Raw genomic sequence first — 21,283 nt, forward strand, 5'->3', positions numbered from 1 at the left:
TCATAGACACCCCCTCCTTCTACCCAACTTGCCCTCCTCCTTTCCCATTCCAATGCATAGCAGCTATCTGTTGGGAAAATGAAAAGAAGTCCTTATGGGCAGCCCTCCCAGCACACCCACACATGCAACAGCAGTTTCCCCTCCACTTCCTACATTGCAGGGGGTTGGACTAGATAACCCTAAGGGTCCCTTTCAACTCTGCAGTTCTATGATTCTATCCCTGCTTGCCACAAACTGACCTCCCAGTTAGCTATATTTGCAAGACTATCGGGGCTTACAAATATAACAGAAAGCTAAAACTATTTATTATTTTAATCATGGTATGTGGTGAGGCGCTACATACACAGCAAGAGAAACCACAGCTTATCCCAGAATATAAACATACATGGAAATCAGTGGGATACTGGAAAAGACGGAAAGGCGAAGAAGTCCCAGGCAGGTACCAAAATAGCCTAGAGAGAACAAAACTACTATTTAAGAAATGTGTCCTTATGACTGAGATTTTACATACAGAACTTTAGCTTCTCAGGCATCAATCAATTTATTTCCTTTAGACACTTCAGGAAGCTTGGGAAAGAAAAGTAGGAAGCTAACAGTTTCACCCCCCAGTCTTACATTAGAAGGGATCAAGAACTATTTATCTATCATAGAGGAGTGTTTCAAACAAATAAGTGGATACCTGCCCTAGTTTTAAATGGCATAGTTTTTATAGAACCACAGCAGTGTAGGATTTTTTTAATTTATTGTGCTTGGATTTTTAAAAGCAGGGGTGGGGAACCAGTTTTCTATCAAGCACAAGTGACCTGCAGGGGGGAAAATAGGTGTCATAAGCATGATTAATTGTAGCATAGGTTTTTAAATGTATTAAAAATAATAAAACATATTTAAACCTAGGAAGATAGTGCTGGGATGCTGCTGGGATGTGGCTACCTAGGCTGAGGGGAACGATTGACTAACTCAGGGGTCAGCAAACTTTCAGCAGGGGGCCGGTCCACTGTCCCTCAGGCCTTGTGGGGGGCCGGACTATAACCCAGAGGTGCATTTTAAATAAAAGCACACATTCTACTCATGTAAAAACACCAGGCAGGCCCCACAAATAACCCAGAAATGCATTTATTTTTAAAGGACACATTCTACTCATGTAAAAACACGCTGATTCCTGGACCGTGTGCGGACCAGATTTAGAAGGCGATTGGGCCGGATCTGGCCCCCGGACCTTAGTTTGCCTACCCATAAACTAACTGTTACAATACTATAAATATTCCTGGAAAGGGAGGCAGAAGAAAATGCATACCTGCTCCTTCCAGCATTCTTGAATGGAGTATGTGGCACTGATCACTGGTTTCTATGCAAACCAATAGCTGTCCTTTTTTAGGAGGATTTTGTTCCTGGGTTAGGTTCAGCATCCTAACCCTACGCACTTAATCCACAAGTAATTCTATCACATACAAATGGGATTTGCTCCAAGCACAGGGCTGAAACCTGCAATCTGGAAAGAGCTGGGTGCTTCAGTTTTTAATTATTGGTGCAGCAGGAAATGGAGAAAGGGGGGTTCACTTTTGGGATAGTAACAAACCAAGTGTTTCCGTCTCTATCACGAAGTCTCCCCTTCTCTAACACATCTCTCCTGCCACTTCATGTAACTGTAGTCAACAGAGAAAAGAAGAGCCACAGACAGGACTGGTGTGGGAAGCAAAAACTTTGTGAATACTGTATTCCGAGTGGAGAAGCAGAGCTCCTGACCAGTGGCTGATGATGGCATCATGGAGGAAAGAGATGCTGAACTGGTGTCTCATGCAGTAGTCCAGGGGTAGGCAACCTAAGGCCCGGGGGCCGGATGCGGCCCAATCGCCTTCTCATTCCGGCCCGCAGACGGTCCGTGAATCAGCGTGTTTTTACATAAGTAAATGTGTGCTGTTATTTAAAATGCATCTCTGGGTTATTTGTGGGGCATAGGGATTCGTTCTTTTTCCCCCCAAAATATAGTCCGGCCTACCACATAGTCTGAGGGACTGTGGACTGCCCACGGCTGAAAAAGGTTGCTGACCCGTGAAGTATTTTGGGCTCTATGACTTTGGGCTTTCCATCTCTGCTCTTTCATGCAGAAGGGAAAGGAATGGTTGTACCACTGCCTAAAGGAGCAACAAGTCATTTTGTGGGCTCTGCAGACTTTGCACCCTTTGTTTCAGGCTCCAACCCCACAGAAACTGCAGTTCCTTTTCCATTTTTTTCTGTGTTTTGTTCCCTCTGTTGTCAGACCAGGCCTGGTTCAGACTCACCTTGCTCAGTCAGGCACTGCCTCACTTCCTCTGAAGTGCTGTGGGACAGGACGGGGTAGGGCAGGAGGTTAGGGGTCTCTTTTCTTTTATGCCAGCCTCAAGCAGCCTCTGTACCCACCTCAGGAATGTGTCCCTGGAAATGTAAAGGGGCCAGATGAAGCTAAGAAGGGCCGCTTCAGCCTCAGGCCTAAAACAGACCTTCAAGTTGTTTAGGCCTCAAAATCATCGATGTCTGAAGGGCTCTTGATGCTTTCATACTTAAAAAGAACAACAAAAAACTTGAAAAAGGCTGAAAGAGCTATTTTGCTTTAGGTTTCACTTCTGGAACCAGCTTCGTTGTTCCAAGATGAGCCCCACTGGTATGAAGAAAATAATATAGAAGATTCGAACATTTTCTGGTCTTCACATGTTTTAGCTTTAGCTATTGGAATCCATCAATATATTAAGAACAGCACCGCTAGGTCAGGCGAAAGGTGTACCTAATACAGCAATCTGCTCCTATAGTGACCACAGAGCCTACATCAGGCAGGGAGGATTTGTTGGCCTCCAGACTCTGTTGGAGCCCTTAACCCATCAGTCTCAGCCAGCATGGCTAATATACAGAAAAGACGGGAGCTGTAGTCCCTACAGAACTCCCACAGGCAGGATGTGAGCATAACAGCCCTTTTCCACTTCTGTTCCCCAGCAACAAGTATTCAGAAGCATGCTGCCTTTGGCTCAGGAGATTGTAAACAGCCATCATGGCTAGTAACCACTGATAGGCAAATCATGGAGGATACGGCTAATTCCCTTTTAAAACCATCCAGGTTGGTGGTCTTCACCACATCTTGAGGAAGCTATGCGAAGAACTTTCTCTTGGAACTTCACACCATTCAGCTTCACTGGATGACCCCTAGGTTCTAGTATTATGAGTCAGAAAAACCTCTCTCTATCCACTTTCTCTATGCATTATTTCATATGCATCTTTCATGTCTTCTCTTACAAACTTTCCTCCTAAAACCTAAACCCTTTCTCACAGGAAGATTACTCCAGCCCAATGTTCATTTTGGCCACGGGTACTGCACAAAGTATTTCAAGTGTGGTCACACCATAGATTTTGTTCTTTTTCTGCATCTGTAAAACATGTTTTTAATAAGTGATCCACAAGTTACTATAAACTTTTGGAACTGGTCTTTGGTTTCCTGGGGAATTTGTAAATGAAATGAAACTCCACCATTCTCCTGCAAAGGGTATCTTTGTGCTTTGTTCCTCTTAATTTGTAAGTCAATTTTTCTGTAAGGGCAATGCACCATTCTCTCTTGAACCAGGCATTCCGGTTTTACACCTTTTAAATCCTTCCAGAATATGGCTATAATCATATGTGCAGCCACTAAGAGAAAGCCAATTACTAGTTTATCTACCAAGTCCTGATTCTCATTTAAATAGATTCAGTAACACTAGTTCTGAAGACTTCATGACATGAGATCCTTTGGGAGCTCTTCATAATCCCATTTTTGCCCCTATAACCAATAAGTTGGTATCATTCACAAACTTGGCTACTTTAATGATCTGGCTTTAGGGGTGAGCAGTAAATAATTAAAAGGCACAGGTCCCAAATCAGATCCTTGGGGACCACACCTTACACCCTCTCATTGTGAGAACAGCTCTTTTATTTCTATTCTATGCTTCCTGTTCTTTATCTATCTTCTTATCCCATGACTGCTAAGTTTGCCCAGGAGCTTTTGGTAAGGGACATTGTCAAAAGCTGTTTGAAAATCCTAGTATACAGTGTCTGCCAGATTTCTCCTATCCACATGCTTGCTGATACGCTCAAATAACTCTAAAAGCTTTGTGAGACAGGACTTACCTTTCCAAAAATTACATTGATTCTTCTTTAGCAAGATACTTGATCATTTTAATTTTATGCCTTAAATTTTGTATATTGTATGGTTTTTGTTTTTTTTTTGTAAGCCACTTGAGGCCCAGATATGCTGAAAAGCAGGGTGCAACTTTTAAAAATTAATAATTTTCTGAATGAGTCCCTCTGGATTTCCTTTTAAATGTCACCTTCCAGTTCTAAGACACCATTCTTAGGGAGAATTTACATCACTTTGTTATTTAAGAACACTCTGGTGGACACAATCGACATAATACATGAGATGGGATTTGGGCTCCAATAAAATCTGGAGGCCAAGAGGTTCTCCATCCCTGATGTAGGCATCTGGTTGGTCAGTATAGTAGGATGCTGGATTAGACCCAGCTTTTTTGCCTGATCCATTAGGACTGTTCTTAAATTATTAATCTGATCCATATCCATATTATTACAATTTAACTATGTAAACAAATATGGCCAATACATAATGAATTCACAAATCATTTGCGGTATTTATACCCATTTTAGCACAACAGTTCAAAAGTTTAAAGAATTTAAGCAAAAAATATTTGAGAATTTATTTTCTCCTCAGTCTTCTACTCACACCCTATTCAGTACTAGAACTACCAATATCTGTTTGATGTTCAAGACAAAACTGTCATCTTAGTATTCCTGGCAACATGGGGTATATATTATAAAATGAACAAACTTCTGCCTGAATTTTCTATTAAGAGGCTGCAGCTTTTCTTAGCAGACGGCATTTATGCTGAGCTGAATAGGAACCCCTCCTTATTCTTTTCAAATAACAGGAATCACATTTTCTACAATGTGATGAAAACAAAGTGTTATTTTTGGTTGGTAAGCAATTGGTTGACATGGTAAAAGTGATACCACCACTTAATAACAGTAATTCCAAATCATCTCCTGCTAGTATTATGAAAAGGGAAGGATCTTATACAGTTATCAGGTAGGAAGAAAAAGAAAATTTGCATGTTATGGCAGTTCAAGCTGTTGGTCAATGAGCTGAACCGACAATGAAGCATTGTATTTTAGATTTCTAACAGATCATCATGTTACCAAAAACACATTAGAATTTCACAAAATTTCTTTTCAAGTTTTTTTTTTGTTTTTTAAAATTCAGTACACTATCCAATGCCATGATTCCCACAGATGTGTTTGCTAAATATATGTTTCAAAAATGGAAAGCTGCTAAATTAGGTTTAGGCTTATCTAAGCCAATCCACAAGTTAGTTGATAACAAAGGGAGATAAAAACTTTCCTGCATTTCAAACACAATAAAAACACTCTTGTTTAGTTCACATCTAGTACCATGATCCAGCACTACAGTATGTCGATAAATCTCAGCAGGTCTGTGCAAAGCTCACATACTCCTCTTTGTCTCCTCTCCTCTTACACAACAAAGAGGATTTCTACTATGTTTACTTTCAACTTGTGACTTAGTGCAGGAATGGGAGCCATGGCTGTCCAGGTGCTTTTTAACTACAGTCCTTATCATCCATGACCATTGGACTGCGCTGGCTGGGCTGATGGAAGTTGGAGTCCAAGAACATCTGGACACCCCTGACTCAGCAGTATGTGTGAACTGTGAACCAGGAATTCTAGTTTACAACCAACAATGGTTAGTTGCTAAACACGCCTACTTCATGGTTTGTAGCTGGCTTGTTTAACAGCTAACCATTGTTGGTTGCAAACCAGAATTCTTGGTTCACACATACTGCTAAAGTTTAGTTTTTGAAATTAAAAGTAAACTCAGCAGCGATCCTCCTCCTGGGTGCACAGAAGGAAGAGACAGGAAGCGTGAGAGCTCATACTTGCCAATACTTATCCACATGGTGCTAAAGCATTGCTTAGCGCTAAGTAGAACCAATCAAATTTGATTAGAGGTCAATCAATGGTCTCAGCAGCATTAAAAGAATATGAATTCTGGAATATTCTTATAAAAGCCAGGTTCCCCTAATGACATTTCATGATTTTATTGAAGAGTTGTGGTTCTAGGACAATCATTCTACAAAGGTCGCATGTGTACGCCAGCCATATTTCAAATGGTAGCAAGAGGCAATGTCTCTTTGCTTTTGCCCTAACCTAAGAAGATTTCAGCCCATTTTATCCTTCACTTACCTAAATAGTCCTCAAGCAATGTCTGCCCAGTTCACTGCTAGAACAATGCCACTACCCAAACAATTAAATAAACAAAAAAACACCACAAACTTAAGGCTTCAATCCTACATACACTTACCCAAAATGAAGACTCCCTGTATATTGTGGGATGTCTGAAAAAACATGTACAGGACTGTACAGGACTGTAGTACAGGATTGATCTAAGCCGCTTTATAAATATAAAATGATTTCTCTTTGCCATCGATACATTTAGGACAGGAAAGAGTAGGAGACTACTTCAAGTAGTTGTCAGGGGATATAAACGCCTTTCCTTGTTCATCACTGAGGTCATCATCCAAGGTCTTGCCTCTGGTGGGTGGCTAATGCAGAAGATCTTCCCAGAGATCTCATTTTGTTCCTACCCTCTTAAAATATTGTTAAAGCATTTTATTCTCTCAAGCGTTAGTAAACAAAACTATATTTGTATCCTTTGTTTGTCTTCCAATTTATCTGCAGCTGCTACAATTGTGAGTGTGTTCGTTGATTATTTTAAGTGGGTTACTTTTGGCATAGTTTTATTTTGGATTGTAGATCTCCTTGCGGGCCTTCTAGTGGAAAGATGGAGCACAAATGTTTTGAATAATCTTATTATAAAAAGAAACATGATGTATGTGCATCTCGCCATAGCAAAGTCACAGTTGGGTGCTCGCCCAGGGCAGTGGCAACTTACCATAGCTGGGCTGACACTTTGCAAATTACATGGCAAGGCTTAACAAACCTTGTCATGGAGAAAATATACAAAATTGGATAACAGGCCAGGTGCAAAAGGAAGAGCAGAACCACTGTGCCTTGTCTAATTTTTATCCCTTCCTTCATCCAAGAGAGGCAAAAAATATATTACTTCCTCATGCTCACTTTTTTATTATTATTATTCTCACAACAATCTGTGAGGTAGGCTAGAATGAGTGCATGTGATTGGTCCAAGTTAACCTAATATGCCTCAGGGCTGAGTAGGAATTTGAGCCTGGGTCTGCCTGGTCTCAGGCTGAAATATTATATTGCTCCTCAGACTTAGGAACAGAATTCTAGCCAAGTATATCTATGTTGCACTAGGTTCCTACACACCCTGTGTAATGGCAAGCCTCTATTACAGAGCACATGGGCAAGGAATATGTGGCACTGCAAACACTGTTGGACTAACATAACTCCCCTCATCCCCAAACATGGGTGATGCTGGCTTGGACTGAACAGAGTTTGGAGTCCCAACAATATCTAAAGGACCACAGGTAGGTTTTGCAATAATTTTATGTATTGCATCAGAAGATGGAAACAAACTCTTAATATTGAGTTGAAGTAACATGACAGGGTTGCTAAATTAATCACAGTACAGTCTCTTTCAAGCCAACATGTTTCAATTCTTCAAATACGCAGCCCAAATTTCAGAAGCACAAGTGACCCTATGCGTATTTTAGTCACTTTGTTCATTTATCTGAGCACTAACAAACCCTTATTTGAAATTGTATTATGAAGCTCAATATAAGTTTTTCTTTTGAGGTATGAAAAGGCTCCTGCTCTTTCCCCCCAAAATCTCTTTTTTAAATGGCTTTTTCAATGCATTTCATCAAGTAACATGAACAAGTAGGTTATTCCTCCATTAACAAAATTAGTGCTTAAGCTTCTGCTTGGTGGCAAGACTTGCATTTGGTTCCTTTTTTTCTATTTTAATACATGAGCCACTTCCCACCAAACATACTGAAGTGATTTAACAACAAAAACTTTGACAATACTGATGAGAACCGGGATAAAATTCTCAACTTAAAAGGCTCATTGGAAAATGAAGTTCTTCAATAAATAGGTGTCAAAAAGATGGTAGAGAAGGTGCCTATCTGATGCATCACGAGGGAGTTCCTACATTTGAAGGAATAGACCTACACATGATATGGCAACTGCAGGTGGCCTTCTCCTGCGGAGCACAATAACTGGTTAGATACAGAAGGAATGAGGCAATCTTTCAGGTATCCTAGTCCCAAACTGTACAGGACTCTGTACACCAGTCCCAGCATCTTGAATTTAGCCCAGTAGCTAACTGGCAGCCAGTGCAATTCTTTCACCAGTGACACAATATATTGCTGATATTCTGCCTCAGTGAGCAGCCCAATCACAGTCGTCGTTTTCTTCTTCTTCTTCTTCTTCAGCAGCAGCTTTTGAGCCAAACTCAGGGGCAGCCCCAATCTGGAGGTCACTAGATATAAGTATCCTCAATACTTCCTCACTATTCCAAACAAATATATTGGTGTAGCAATAGGGGGAAATTAAATCTATATTGTAAAAAACACAGCTCCAAGTTAGGGAAAGGCATGTCCATCAGTCCTACGTCTCTCAGCTACTCCTAGGTGTGCACCCAATGAGGCAGCTGCCGCAAAATAGAGTTGCCACCCCAAGCTCAGCTTATATCTCTCCCCTATCAGAGATGCATGCAAGCAGGCAAAGACTGTCTACATGTAACTTTCTGCTCCTCCTCCTTCAATCCTCTCCTGGTCCTGGGAGACAGTGGAGCAGGAGAGGTGGGGGCAGGAGGAGGTGGTGTAGAAACCCTTGCGTCTACACCAGCCTGACCTATATCTTCCCCTTCCCACACCTGTTTTCCACTCTCCAATCTTGCAGTTTCTCCTGCCTCTGACTCTTGTTTCCTGGCTGCTATAGGTTACCCCAATTCACCGATCCCTTCTTCCAAGTCAGTCTCTAACCCTGCTTCTCCCAGTGACCACTCATCGGTATCCACTCACCAGTCCTCACCATCCAGCCTGTCTCTGACATTTAGCCACTACTAATATATTTTGAGTTAATGACATTCATGCAGACTGTTCAAAACTTTATATACCTTAGACTGAGCAGCAGCACCGCCGCTGCTAGCGGCAGACAGTGCAGAAAGTAGCTCAATCACACTCATCCTGCTTAATCAGATTCTGATGGGACAAATATTGTATGTGTATCATACTTAGGGTTGCCATATTTCAAAAAGTGAAAATCCGGACACAAAGTTGAATAGCTTTCTTCCCCTTGGTGTTTTTTGTTCGTTTGTTTAGCGTTGACCAAAGTTGTTGAGCTTCTTTGGCAAAACCGCAAAAAAGTTTTTGAGCCATTTTTATGGAAAACGACACTGCCAAAATGGATTGCCATAAGTCCACATTTCCCCAGACATTTTAGCAAATTTCCGCCCACAGTATTCTGGCTATGTCTGGGAAATTCCGGACATATGGCAACCCTGTCCTCTCCCCAATCACCCCCACAGGGCCAACTGGCACCAGCTGCCCTGTGGAAAGGAAGAAAAGAGGCAGGGAGGCAGGTAAAGGCAACGTCAGGACCTGTTCCAGTTGGACTGTCCCCTCCCCGATCCCCACAGAGCTAACATAGCAACTGCCTTGTCAGATGGAACATCTGATGTCAGCTCCCACCCCACCAGGACTGTTTTCTTTTTTTGAGGATGTGGTTCTTGATGTATCTGTTGTGTTTCAGAAGGATTACTGGCCACTTTGAGGACTGCTGGAAAAGTGGAATATAAATCTACTAAACAAACAAGAACATGCATGGGCTATCTTAATTACAATTCATCTTCTTGCAATGAATTTAAGTAATGGGCTTTCAATACATAGTTAAGTGCAAATAAATAATAGACAGTGAGAGGCAGTCTTAGAAATTCAGATATATTAGTTAAGTGCCAAATGGCACCTTAAAGCTAAGATACAGTTGTCACAATGGAATGTCTATTTGCCAGGGAGTTGGACTACATGACCCTTGGGGTCCTTTACAATGCTACTATTCTATTATCTCAACTCTATTGATTTACAATTCACTTGTCCCAGTATGCAAGAAGGAGAAACACAAAGAGTTGTAATGGAAATGGTATTAACCATGGACTAAGGCAGAGGCTTTTAAACTGTGGTCACCAACCTGGTGTCCAGAAATCTCCACGTAGTTGCAATTGGACCCAGGCCAATAGCAAAATGCACTAACACTTTGCTTGCTAAACTCTCAGTAAGTACAAACAGCACAGCAGCATTTGTTGTTGTTGTTATTTAGCATGACTGTTTCCTTTTGGTTAAAATTCATCACTATTATAGTATCTACTGTTACTGTCATTTTCAAGTTATAAAAATTATTAGGATAGACCTACCGGTAGTCAAAATCTCTCTCTAGATACAAGGTCAAACATGTTTATTGTTGCAGTTTCTACTTATTTCAAAGGCATAAAAGTCAGCATGCTTTCTTATGGGATATGTATATTTTCAGCATGAACAATGAACTCGCTGCATGGCCTCTGAACCTTATGCTTGCTCAGAAGCCTAAAGAAACTCTGAACTTCAGCAAAGGCCATTCACTAGACAATTACTCATCAGCAAAAGGTACAGAATCTCACCGTGAAAATATCACTACTTTACCTAACAGTTTCTTTATGGGTTGTCTATCAGCTTTTTCAAAACATTTCACTATTTATTAGTAGCCCACTCAAAATAGTATTCAAAATGCTAATATTAAGTACTGGTGTTATTTACTATAAATTCATAATATTACTAATTCATAAAGTAAATGCATTTTTTTAAAAAAAGAAGCCCTCTCCCATTCAACTTTGTAGACAGTTGCACTTCTACAGTAATTATTTGGACCATTTTGTTATTCAAAAGCACATACCCTGTCAGATTACAATTCTTGGTAACTGTTAAGACTACTTTGAGGTCTTTTACAATTGAGTGTTATGCAAATTGTATGAAATAAAATAATTAAACAAGACTCAAAACTCTTACAGCCATTTACAGGAAAACTGACCTTCGGTTCCAAAATAATCAGGGTTGGAGCAACTCCCCTATATAGAATGGTTACACTGTTTGGGGTTTTTTTGGGTTGTTAAAAAAAAAAAGCTGAGTAAAGGGGACATGATAGTGCTGCATAAAATGATCCATGTGCGGAGAACGTGGGTAGATATATTTTTTCCTCCTTTTGTCACAATGCCAGAACTCAGGGTCATCCAAAGAAGCTGAATGGTTGGAGATTCAGGGCAGGCAACAGGAAGTACTTCTCTTCATATAAAGGTAAAGGTACCCCTGCCCGTACGGGCCAGTCTTGACAGACTCTAGGGTTGTGCGCCCATCTCACTTAAGAGGCCGGGGGCCAGCGCTGTCTGCAGACACTTCCGGGTCACGTGGCCAGTGTGACAAAGCTGCATCTGGCGAGCCAGTACAGCACACGGAAACGCCGTTTACCTTCCCGCCAGTAAGCGGTCCCTATTTATCTACTTGCACCCAGGGGTGCTTTCGAACTGCTAGGTTGGCAGGCGCTGGGACTGAGCAACGGGAGCGCACCCCGCCGCGGGGATTCGAACCACCGACCTTTCGATCGGCAAGCCCTAGGCGCTGAGGCTTTTACCCACAGCGCCACCCGCGTCCCTAGTCTCTTCATATAGTGCATGCTTAAAAGCATGGAATTCTCTACCACCAAATGATGGCCGCCAACTCAGATGGCTCGAAGAAGGGGATTCCTGTAGGATGTGGCTAGTGGTGGCAACTGGTCACAAAGGCTGTATAACACCTCCAGGATCAGAAACAGCATGTCTCTGAAAACCAGTCACTGGTGAACCACAGCATGAGAGGGGCATTGTGCTCCAGTCCTGCCTACGGGCCTCTCCTAAGACATCTGATTGGTCACTGTAGGAACTGGGATATTGGATTACAGTAGCCTTTGGTCTGATACAGTCATGAAGATCATGTGTACATGTATTGGTGGGGGAGGGGTTAGAGAGAATCATTTAAAAAGAATTTTAAATTAGATCTTGTTTAATAAACCCATGCCCAATCCCGAAGACTCAAAGTGCATACTAATGAGTTTACAGTCTTTTGAGTGTGGGAGGGAGAAGAAAACAATTTACTTGCTTGCATCCCTCAATGTCCTTGGGCTCAAACAATCAAGCCCAAGCAAGCAACGTTGTCTCCTATCTCCCAAACAATACAGCACTTATTTAAAAGGGACCACAACAATAGTAATTAGGCTAAATGACTGGATAAACAGAATGCAGCCCTCTTGAAAAGCCCATGTGTTTCAAGGCCCTCTCTCCTGTAAAACAGTTTGGGTGACAAAGAAAGCATTTGTATTCACAGTCACTGCTACTTTTATGCAAGACGACTTCCTATAGATTTCCTGTCAGGAAGAGAGCTTCCTTTTAAAATAGCCGAAGTGTTTAGATACAGTACCCATTCCTCCCAAAACCAATATTTGGAAAGGCAAAGGACAGAGTTCATTAAAAAAAAAGAGAGAGAGAGAGAGTCAACCCACAAAGAGGCCAAAATTACTTTTCCAGCTACAGTATCACATGCTAGATGTGCTTTACATCATTCTTGTTTCAACTGCCACTTGTGCTATACTCCTAACAATTATAGTGTATTACTCATAGTGGATGTGTCACCTGCTCCCTCTTCTCCCACCCCCCCACCATACGTTCTTGCATTGTAGCACTGCAGATTATTGCCTCTAGGATATTCAAAGATGTAACATTCTGTTTTAGAATGTCCAGACACAATAGGCATTACCTTCCCATCCCCCAAACAAGTACAGACTCATATAAGTGTCTCTATTACTTACACACATACACACACCTCTGGAATCAGACAACTCAGTATTGATAATCAAACTGGACCATGCAACCACTCTCCAGAGTTTGTTTTTATGAATACACACATACTTTGCATTTAATTCATGCTAATTGCCACCTATAAAACTCTTAGGAGAAATACATCTGTTAAAAGGATAACTCTTTCAACAACACTGCTTTCAAGAAAAACAAAGAAACCTGTTCCCCCCCCCCCCATAGTCTTAATACAGTTGCAGAAAACTAATTGACTATTCTGTTGGGCATTATCTAATCATTCTGATCTAAAATGTTCCAAATCTCTCTCTTTTTTTGGGGGGGGGGGGAACTGCACTGTGATAATGAACACCAGCTCAGATTCTAGGTGTATACAATGAGGCCAGATTTCTCATAGGTGTGTTGCTAAATGTACTGCAGTAACCAAACTATAAACAATATAGTTGCTTTTCAGCTCCTTAAAGCATGAATTACACTTGTCATTTCATTTAATACATACCTTCTGAGCAAAACAGATAAGCTTGTTCACCAAAACATAGTCAAGTAATATTTCCATAAAAGATTTCTTCTTTATGTTTATGGTTGCTGACAAAAGAATGTTCACAAGAGATTCTTAAAGCCAAGAATCCTCTCCAGTACTGTTTAAAGAGACATATTTATTAGAATGCAAAGGAATAAGTTGGGTATGTAAATTGCTGATAACCACTAAGTTTGACTTGAATCTGGGGATGGGATACAGGAAAGAGATGGAAAACCTTTTCTAGCTACGTATAAGAAATCTTCATTTCTCTAAGCTAAAGTGAGTCTCACAGGGAAAAATATGCCTTGATGATAAATAGGATATTTGGCATCATGGTCATGAAACATTATGTCGGATTGTCACACTAACGAAGCACTCAAACAACAAAGGAGGCTTCCAAGATATTTTGTCCTTCTCGTCAACATTCTCTTAAAGATTGTTTCCTGTTCCCTCCTGAACATCTCAAAAGGGAATCATACAATGATGGAATATAAAGGCATCATTAAAAGGGAGGGATGAGGCATTTCCTTTCATAATATTTATTAAAAGATGACTGTTTCCCCTTGTTATAATCTTCCACAGCTTTATTGTTTGTGCTCTTATCCTGCCATGCATGCACAAGCATGTTGGTGCAGTGTCCATTATTTCTAAAGAGCTTCCACTGAAGCAATTGAATAGATGAACATACACATGTGATACATATCCACAGACACCCTGTTCTCCTAACACACAAATGTTTATATTTATACTTATTTCTGTATAACCAAAAAGAACTTCCCCAGACAAAAACAGTCAACTGGGACACGAAGGCTCTATTCACAGAACCCCCAACTGCAGCGACACTTTTTGTTGTTGTTTAGAAAATGAAACGCAGAAATGCCTATTGAGATAATTGCATTTAGCTGGATTAAGAGACAATATCTGATTTGGTAATCATGATTTAGCAGAAGTAGACCAGGGATGCAGATTTGGGAGTGGGGGGTGGGGTGGGGGAGACTTCTGGGATCACATCTACTAGGCATTTTGATTCGTTGAAAATACTGATCTGACCATTTTTCTCTCCATTTATTTTAGGGGGAAGCGCGGGGGGGGGGGGCTGGAAGGCTTTAAACACCATATTGAGCAGGCCCTGCTGTGAATCTTCCTGAGGTACAAAATGGTGGATGTGAGCTTTAAAAGAAATTGCATTATTCATTACAACCTATGTTAATCAGTCACAAGATAACCCCCTTTTTTTTTACACAGCACAGGGGAGATAAACAAACATGCGAGCCCATGCCTTGAAACAAACATACAGATGTATACACACACACACACACACAGCCAGTTACTGACCAGATGTCATGTAGCCCCGTGAAGCCTGGGAAAGGAAAGCTGGGGGGAAATGTTTGTGCAGGCGGTAGTCCTTTTCACTGCGGGACCTCATGCGATCAGAGGCCCGGTCAGAAAAATCAGAGCTAGGCCAGGCCCGCCGCAAGGTTGTACTTCGCGTCTTCTTCATTTTGAGGCTACCTGCAGTCTAATCCACCAAGAGCAGCAGCAACAGCAGCAGCAGCAGGAGCGGCATGAGCCAGGAGGCCTCACGGCTTACTCGCTGCACTCGTTTTACACACGTCTCTTTACAGGCACCGCTCGGGTCGGCTCTGCAAGCAACATTTTGCCACTACCTTGTCCATCAAGCAGACCGCAGGTCCTTTCCTTTCCCCCCTTGGAAAGATCCAATTCTTTTACACACGTCCCACAATGCATTACACTTCATTGGCGCTCAAGCCCGGCTTGTAGCTTCCAGAGTCATGTGGAGGAGAGGCAAATTATGTGGCTTCTAAGGCGGGGGGGGGGGTAGTGGAGGAGGAGGAGGAGAGCGACCGAAAAAAGGGGGGAGGGGGGGAGAAGAGAAGCGATCTGCAGCGTGGAAGCTCTGGGGTCCCAAAACAATAGGTCGATTCAGCACAGAAAGGCTCGGCCAACTGTGATCTGCAACACAAAAGGCCCGGGCGAATTAGGCAAAGCAGGCTGCCTTTGGGCTTGACCCGAAAGACGGCAGGGAGCAAAGCAAAGCAGCATCGGGTCTGCAATGCCATAGGAATCGCGGGGAAATGCTGGTAGCGGCCAAAGGCTGGCTTCCCCCGCCCTCCTCCAACCTATCAGAATCCGAGCAAAACATCAATGGAGCAGCCGAAAAATCATGGCTGCAGCAGCAGCAGCGACCATTCTCCCCGTTAGCAGCTCTCGCAGCTCCTCCTGCCGCACTGGCAGAGCAAGGATCCCTCGCTCGCGCGCCCATTCAAGGTGTACATAAACCTACAGGCAGCAGCGATGGTGCTCGATGCAGATGGTCATCATGGCCGAGGACTCCCGAGTCCCGTCTCTTCCAGGCTCCTGCAGTCGGCCGTCCTTCCTTCCTTCTCGCATGCACGCTTATTCCTCTTTTCCCATCACCGCCTGTGTTTGCCTACGTCTGCGCCCGTCGAGCCGTGCCAGCTCCTCCAGCCTTGGGGGGCAGCCGGACCGCGAGATTAAGCCCAACGCGTTTTGCTTTCTGCAAATCCGGTGCGTTTGCCTTGCCTCCCTGCTCCTCTCCGCCTCGACTACAGTGAATAGCTATTGAAGGCAGGAAACAAGGCAGCCACCCAGTCTTATGCTAATCAAGGAGCTGCCTTAAGTTAGACGCGCTCAGCCAGTCGGGCTGCACATTCTCATGTAAAATAGCCCTGGGCTCACCCAAACCTTCCCTTGTGCCCCAGCCTATAATCAGCTTGTGCGTATTTACATACAAATTTGTTGTTGTTTTTTAATTTTTAAAATAACAATCCAGCTTCTACCTCCTCTCTTTTCTTTTTCTTACAAAGAAAAAACAGAAACGCCTTTGTTTTTTGTTTTGTTTTGTTTTTTGAAACCAAACCTGCCTGCTAGATTTCTTAGCCTGCCCAAACAATCACTGAGGTTGGAAAGGGGGTGGGGAGGGATGGGGAGAGAGATTGGTGGAGGGAACCCATTCATTTGACAGCTGGAGAGGAACTCTAGGACAAAAGTAATCAAACTGCCTAGAAGCAGCTAGTACTACGACTACTTCTTTGGCCCTTCTCTCTCTCTCTCTCTCAGCACACACTGCCAACCAATCAGACTCTATGAGAAAGGCCTGTAATCTCTTTTGCAAACCAAAGGCTTGGTACAGCTCTTTCTAGTCCAATAGCCAATCATTGTGAGACAACAATGCATGCAGGGTACTAAAAGGAGAGAGGTCCAGTTCTGTTTGGGATGTGCTATTAGCTGGAGAGCACCCAAGCAGCCAGAGCATGACTGTGGGAAGGCTGTAGGATTCTGTTCTGTCTGGAGACTTAGAGGGATACACCCCCCCCTTTACCTCTCCACCAAAAGGAATTTTAACTATGCTTGTTTTTAACCGCAAGAGCTCTTAAGGCCAATAATTTTCATTCGGAATACCATTATTTACTATCAAACAATTCAGAGGTCTTGTTTATCTATAGGAACATTTTTATCTGGTGCCTACATTCCACTCTGGGCAGCTGAAAGCAATCAAAAGCAACCAAAAAGTACAATAAAAATTTATAAGGTACAATATAACACAAATAGACTAGAACAGCAGATAAAGTAAGGCATCAGATAAAAAAAACCCTCCAGATAAAAAAAACTTTTCGAATAAAACACACACCTGCCTAAAACAGGAAAGGTTTTGCCTCATGGTGAAACACCATAAAAGAGGCGGCCAATAAGATCTCCAAGGGCGTAGAGTCCCAAAATTTAGGTGTGACCACAGAGAAGATTTTCTCTCTAGTCCCTATTTATCATGCCTCTGTCACAGTCAGGACATAAACAGCCTCTTTGGAGGCTACTACCCTTCCAGCGCGCACGCGCGCACGCACTTCTATGCTTTCATTAGCCATTCACCTGTTCACTTTAAAAAAAAGTCCTTTTATGCTATATAAACAATACTCTGAGGAAATGGACAAGAGTAGTGAAATTGAACTTCCAACCTGAAAGGGTTAACTTCTCATATGCAAAGTAACAGATTAAGAGCCAGGGACATTTTTCTCTCTTCATTGCTGGGCTCACTAGTCATTACAAAGCTTTTGCTCCCCAGAGTCAATGAAGGCCACACTAGGACTAGAAATGTTTAAGAAGCACTTCTTCCTTTCCTAGTCCCTGAGAACACATTTCCTGCCACTTATTTTCATAGAGATGTCATCAATACTTCAAAGCTGCCCAGAGATATCCAATGAAATACATGAAATTAGTCACCCAAGTTGCCACCTGAAAATTACTTTGCTGATAAACATTCTTCCCTCCTCTTTTCTTGCCATGCTGCAATTCTCAACAGCTTAAAATATATAAATGGTAGTTCCCATTTCCTCCAAACGGAGAAACTGCGGTTAGTGGGTTGAGAGAAAGTCAGAATCTTAAACCAACTTCAAGGTCACCTTCCATAGGTAATTTTGCTGCTGTTCAGCTGATCATTACAGTAATGAAAGAAAGGTGAATTAAGGACCATAGATATGGGTTGGGGTTGTGGACCTCCTTTCACCTCCTTTCAACTTCTAATTCGGCCATGGATTTGTAAACAAGTCAGAGGTTGAAGTGAGTTCAAAACATTAACCCTGGGCCAAGGTAACAGATTGTGTAAAGAGGTGCTTTGCCTTCATTGGTTTTACAGATTACTATTAATTCATCACAGAGACCAAAAAGTAGCTTTGCTCATTAGCACAAGTTTAATTTACCAATGACAACCGCCATATGGTTCTCTTTGACTTAAAAGGAGAAAAAGTGGTGGATGCAATCTTTCTGCAGAAAAGTCATTGCACCATCCATTACACAGCCATCTCTTGGAGAATATCGCTAAGGCTAAACGTGGCAGGGGTTCATTTAAACAAAAAAGTCACATGGGAAAGCCATGGGAGACCATTTTCAATGGACCACAGTGTCATTGCTCCAAACAAGTCAGCAGGAATAAATTCAAGTCAGTGAGGTTTCCAGGTCAAGCTGCCAAACTTCTGCCACTCAAGACATCACCATCTTAATGTTCCCCACTTTTCTTCCAGTACAACACAAAGAAGAACACAACTACCATTTCCACAAGCACTTCCACGCTATATATACACACTGCTAACCATCTGTGAAAGACTGCAACAGTTTCCCCGTTGAAAGCCATATTAAACAACGAAAGGTTCTTACTACGTATAATTATAAATAGGCATATCTGTAATGTAGCAATGAATACATAAAAACCCTATATCCATTATTGCCAAAATATTTCACATATTTAAAAGGTCATGGATTTGACAGGTGCAACTTCAAAAGTAATTAGGCATGGGTAAATGGATGCTTCTTATAAAAGAAAGTAATAAATATTGTAAGTTCTATATGGATTGTACTACTTATCTGGAGATAAGACTGAATGAGCTTCTAGTTTAGTTTACCGGCATCACCAAATAAACAGAATAACAAAGCTCAAAACAGTCATGAAAAAAAGGCAGAAGGGGATCTCTCCACACTGACTGGATAAACAAATATACTAGCAAATAAAATTCACTACTAGTAAGAGCAAAGTAATGCAAGCTAGGGACAAACAATCATAACTACACAATGCACATTCATAGGTTGGCTGCAACTACCTAATAAACTGATCATAATAGAAAGTCCACCAAAAATGTCAACCTAGTGTGTTGAAACAAAAAAGGCAAATGGCTTCAAATAGATTAAACAAGTTAGTGGAGGGTACATTTCAGTAGAATTTAGCCATGACAGATGAAGATGTATTTCCCATGCTCAAGTGCTTCTTTCTGTCTATGACATACTAGAAGCAAAAAGCAGGGGGGTGATATTGACAATTTGCTTTGCCAATGCTCATCCCTGGGACACTGGATCAGTTCTTGCAAGCTTTTTTAGTCTGAAAGCTGGTGTTAGATTGGCACTACTGGGACACCAGCAGTTGCTCTAGCCTTTAAATGTGGAAAGTTTGGTCTGGGGTCAAGTCCGCCTCTTGACTAACAAGCAAAAAGCATCAGAAGATGTGCGCATTTCAGCCTTCAACTGCTAATGTTAATTGAAACCTTAAAGGGTTCAAAAGTTCAAAGGGGGGAGGCTGAGATGGTGAAAAATTTTGTTTGGAAAGCTCAAACATGAAAACAGAGCTCTGCATCCATCCATCTCTTCCACGTGAAGTAAGCAACAACAAAACCAACTAGTTTAGGAGTTCAGGGGCAATGGCTACTTAGTGAATAAAATATATATTGGTTAAAGTTCTACGCTGGATATAGCAGAAATGCCCCAACGAGTGTGGATGTTGTACACAGAGAGAGTGCAGGCACAGAGCTTCAACTAATGTACCACTTGGTAAGAGTCCTGAATCTTAAGAGCAGGGGAAAAGAGGCTGGGATTTCTTAAACAGAGAAAAGGAATTGGGATTTATTATACACATGAGTTGGCAATTACAAATGCTGCAGTGCTTCCCCTCTATCCCTTTTCAGGTCACTTTCAAGAGAAATGACTTTTATGAGTGGCCCAATACTGGGTTACAGGAAGTCCCAGGTTTTGTCTTTCCCACACTGATACTGAGGTTCACTAAGCAAAGTAACATGAAGAAAGGACACAGTCCAGCATCTCTCTTAGGATGTCTGCCACTGATTTAATTTGTTCCCTTTCAGAAAATGCTCATCATCATCCAAATCAGATATACAAAGGGCGCCACAAAAAGGAACAGTTGGCAAGAATCACAATCTTTTGGCTGTCTCCATCCTAAGTACGTATAAGATTGTTTCCACTGATGGAATTGAATTAGCACCACAGTTGCCAGTTTGACACATTTCAGGGTCTATCTTCTTAGATGCAATGTTTGAACAAATTTTGTCTTTAAAAAACTTGAGAGATACAGAGAGAGACAGCAAAGCAATTCCCAGGCTGCCGCTGTAAGAGCAGGATCTTCCAAATATAAAAGCAGGAGCCATTCAGACATCCTCAGGCTAGTCTGCCACTTACCTGCAGAAGGGCAACAGGTATATTATGCTATTGTACTAATCCGGGCTTAATTACAGAACCTTTTAAGCTTATTTCAGATCACATTTCTCTCCCTTCTTGTGGTTCTGGGATGCACAATAACAGGAATGCAGTGCTTCTCTTCCATCAGCTTTTCTTTTCCTTTGTTCTACAATGTGTTTATTTTAACAAACAATTACTTTTAGTCCGGTTAGATTCCCCCTTCCCTAAATGTCCCATCGAGAGAAGAAAGGTTTTGCTGACTTATATCCTATTCTGCTTTTTAATCCAAAGGCTTGTGCTCACAGGTACACATTTCATAGGTGGCAACCTATGACTCAAGGCTCATACTTCTTACCCTGCATTTTTTAAAGAGTTGAAAGTGAAGCAGGAAACCACCTCAGTTCTAAATACCTGCAGCCATGCATGCATGAACAGTTACTTCAGTTTAATAAATCCTAATCATCTTCAGCTCATACTCCGTCCTCTATGTCAGGCAAGGGGACAGTGAGAAGGAAGACTGAATACAGAGTCCTTAGAGAGGGGCCCACAGTCACTGCGATTCACACGGACATAACCAGAGAAGCTTTCCAAGCAAATGTGACCTGAATAAGGTCACAAAACCTGTTCTTAGGATGCTGCTGAACACACCAAGACGGAGCTAGGAGGACCTTCTTCAGTTCAAGGGATGCATTCTCTCCCAGGCAACCTTTTAAGGGCCACATGCAAGGACAGAGGCAATGGATGTAAATTTAACCTTTCTTCTCTGTCTCCTACATGTGCACGTAATGGGGAAATGTAGTTTGAACTAGTTTCTATAGACACTCATGCACCCGTCCCAACAGTCATCTCTCAGAGAAGCAAGATGTATTATCAGAATTCAAGGACAC

At 42.0% G+C, this 21,283-nt stretch overlaps 1 protein-coding gene across 6 annotated transcripts in view; it reads right to left on the reverse strand.

The window, feature by feature from the left end:
* The window catches only part of STOX2 (storkhead box 2), a 128,125-nt gene that overhangs the window by 64,691 nt on the left and 42,151 nt on the right, over positions 1-21,283 (reverse strand). Inside the window, exon 1 of one of the 6 annotated variants that reach the window (XM_081875692.1) lies at positions 15,709-16,088. The exons of 4 other annotated variants lie outside the window; for them this stretch is intronic. Coding sequence is in view for 1 of the 2 variants with exons in the window: in XM_081875690.1 (XP_081731816.1) it covers positions 14,739-14,904 (166 nt within the window). In the remaining variant the exon portion in view is untranslated. Of the gene's footprint in view, positions 1-14,738; positions 16,089-21,283 lie in introns of those variants that run through there. One more of the 6 variants, XM_081875690.1, reaches the window with a different exon arrangement.

The sequence above is a fragment of the Podarcis erhardii genome (assembly GCF_964252035.2).
Source record: "Podarcis erhardii genome assembly, chromosome: 9".
NCBI classification, from domain to species: Eukaryota; Metazoa; Chordata; class Lepidosauria; order Squamata; family Lacertidae; genus Podarcis; species Podarcis erhardii.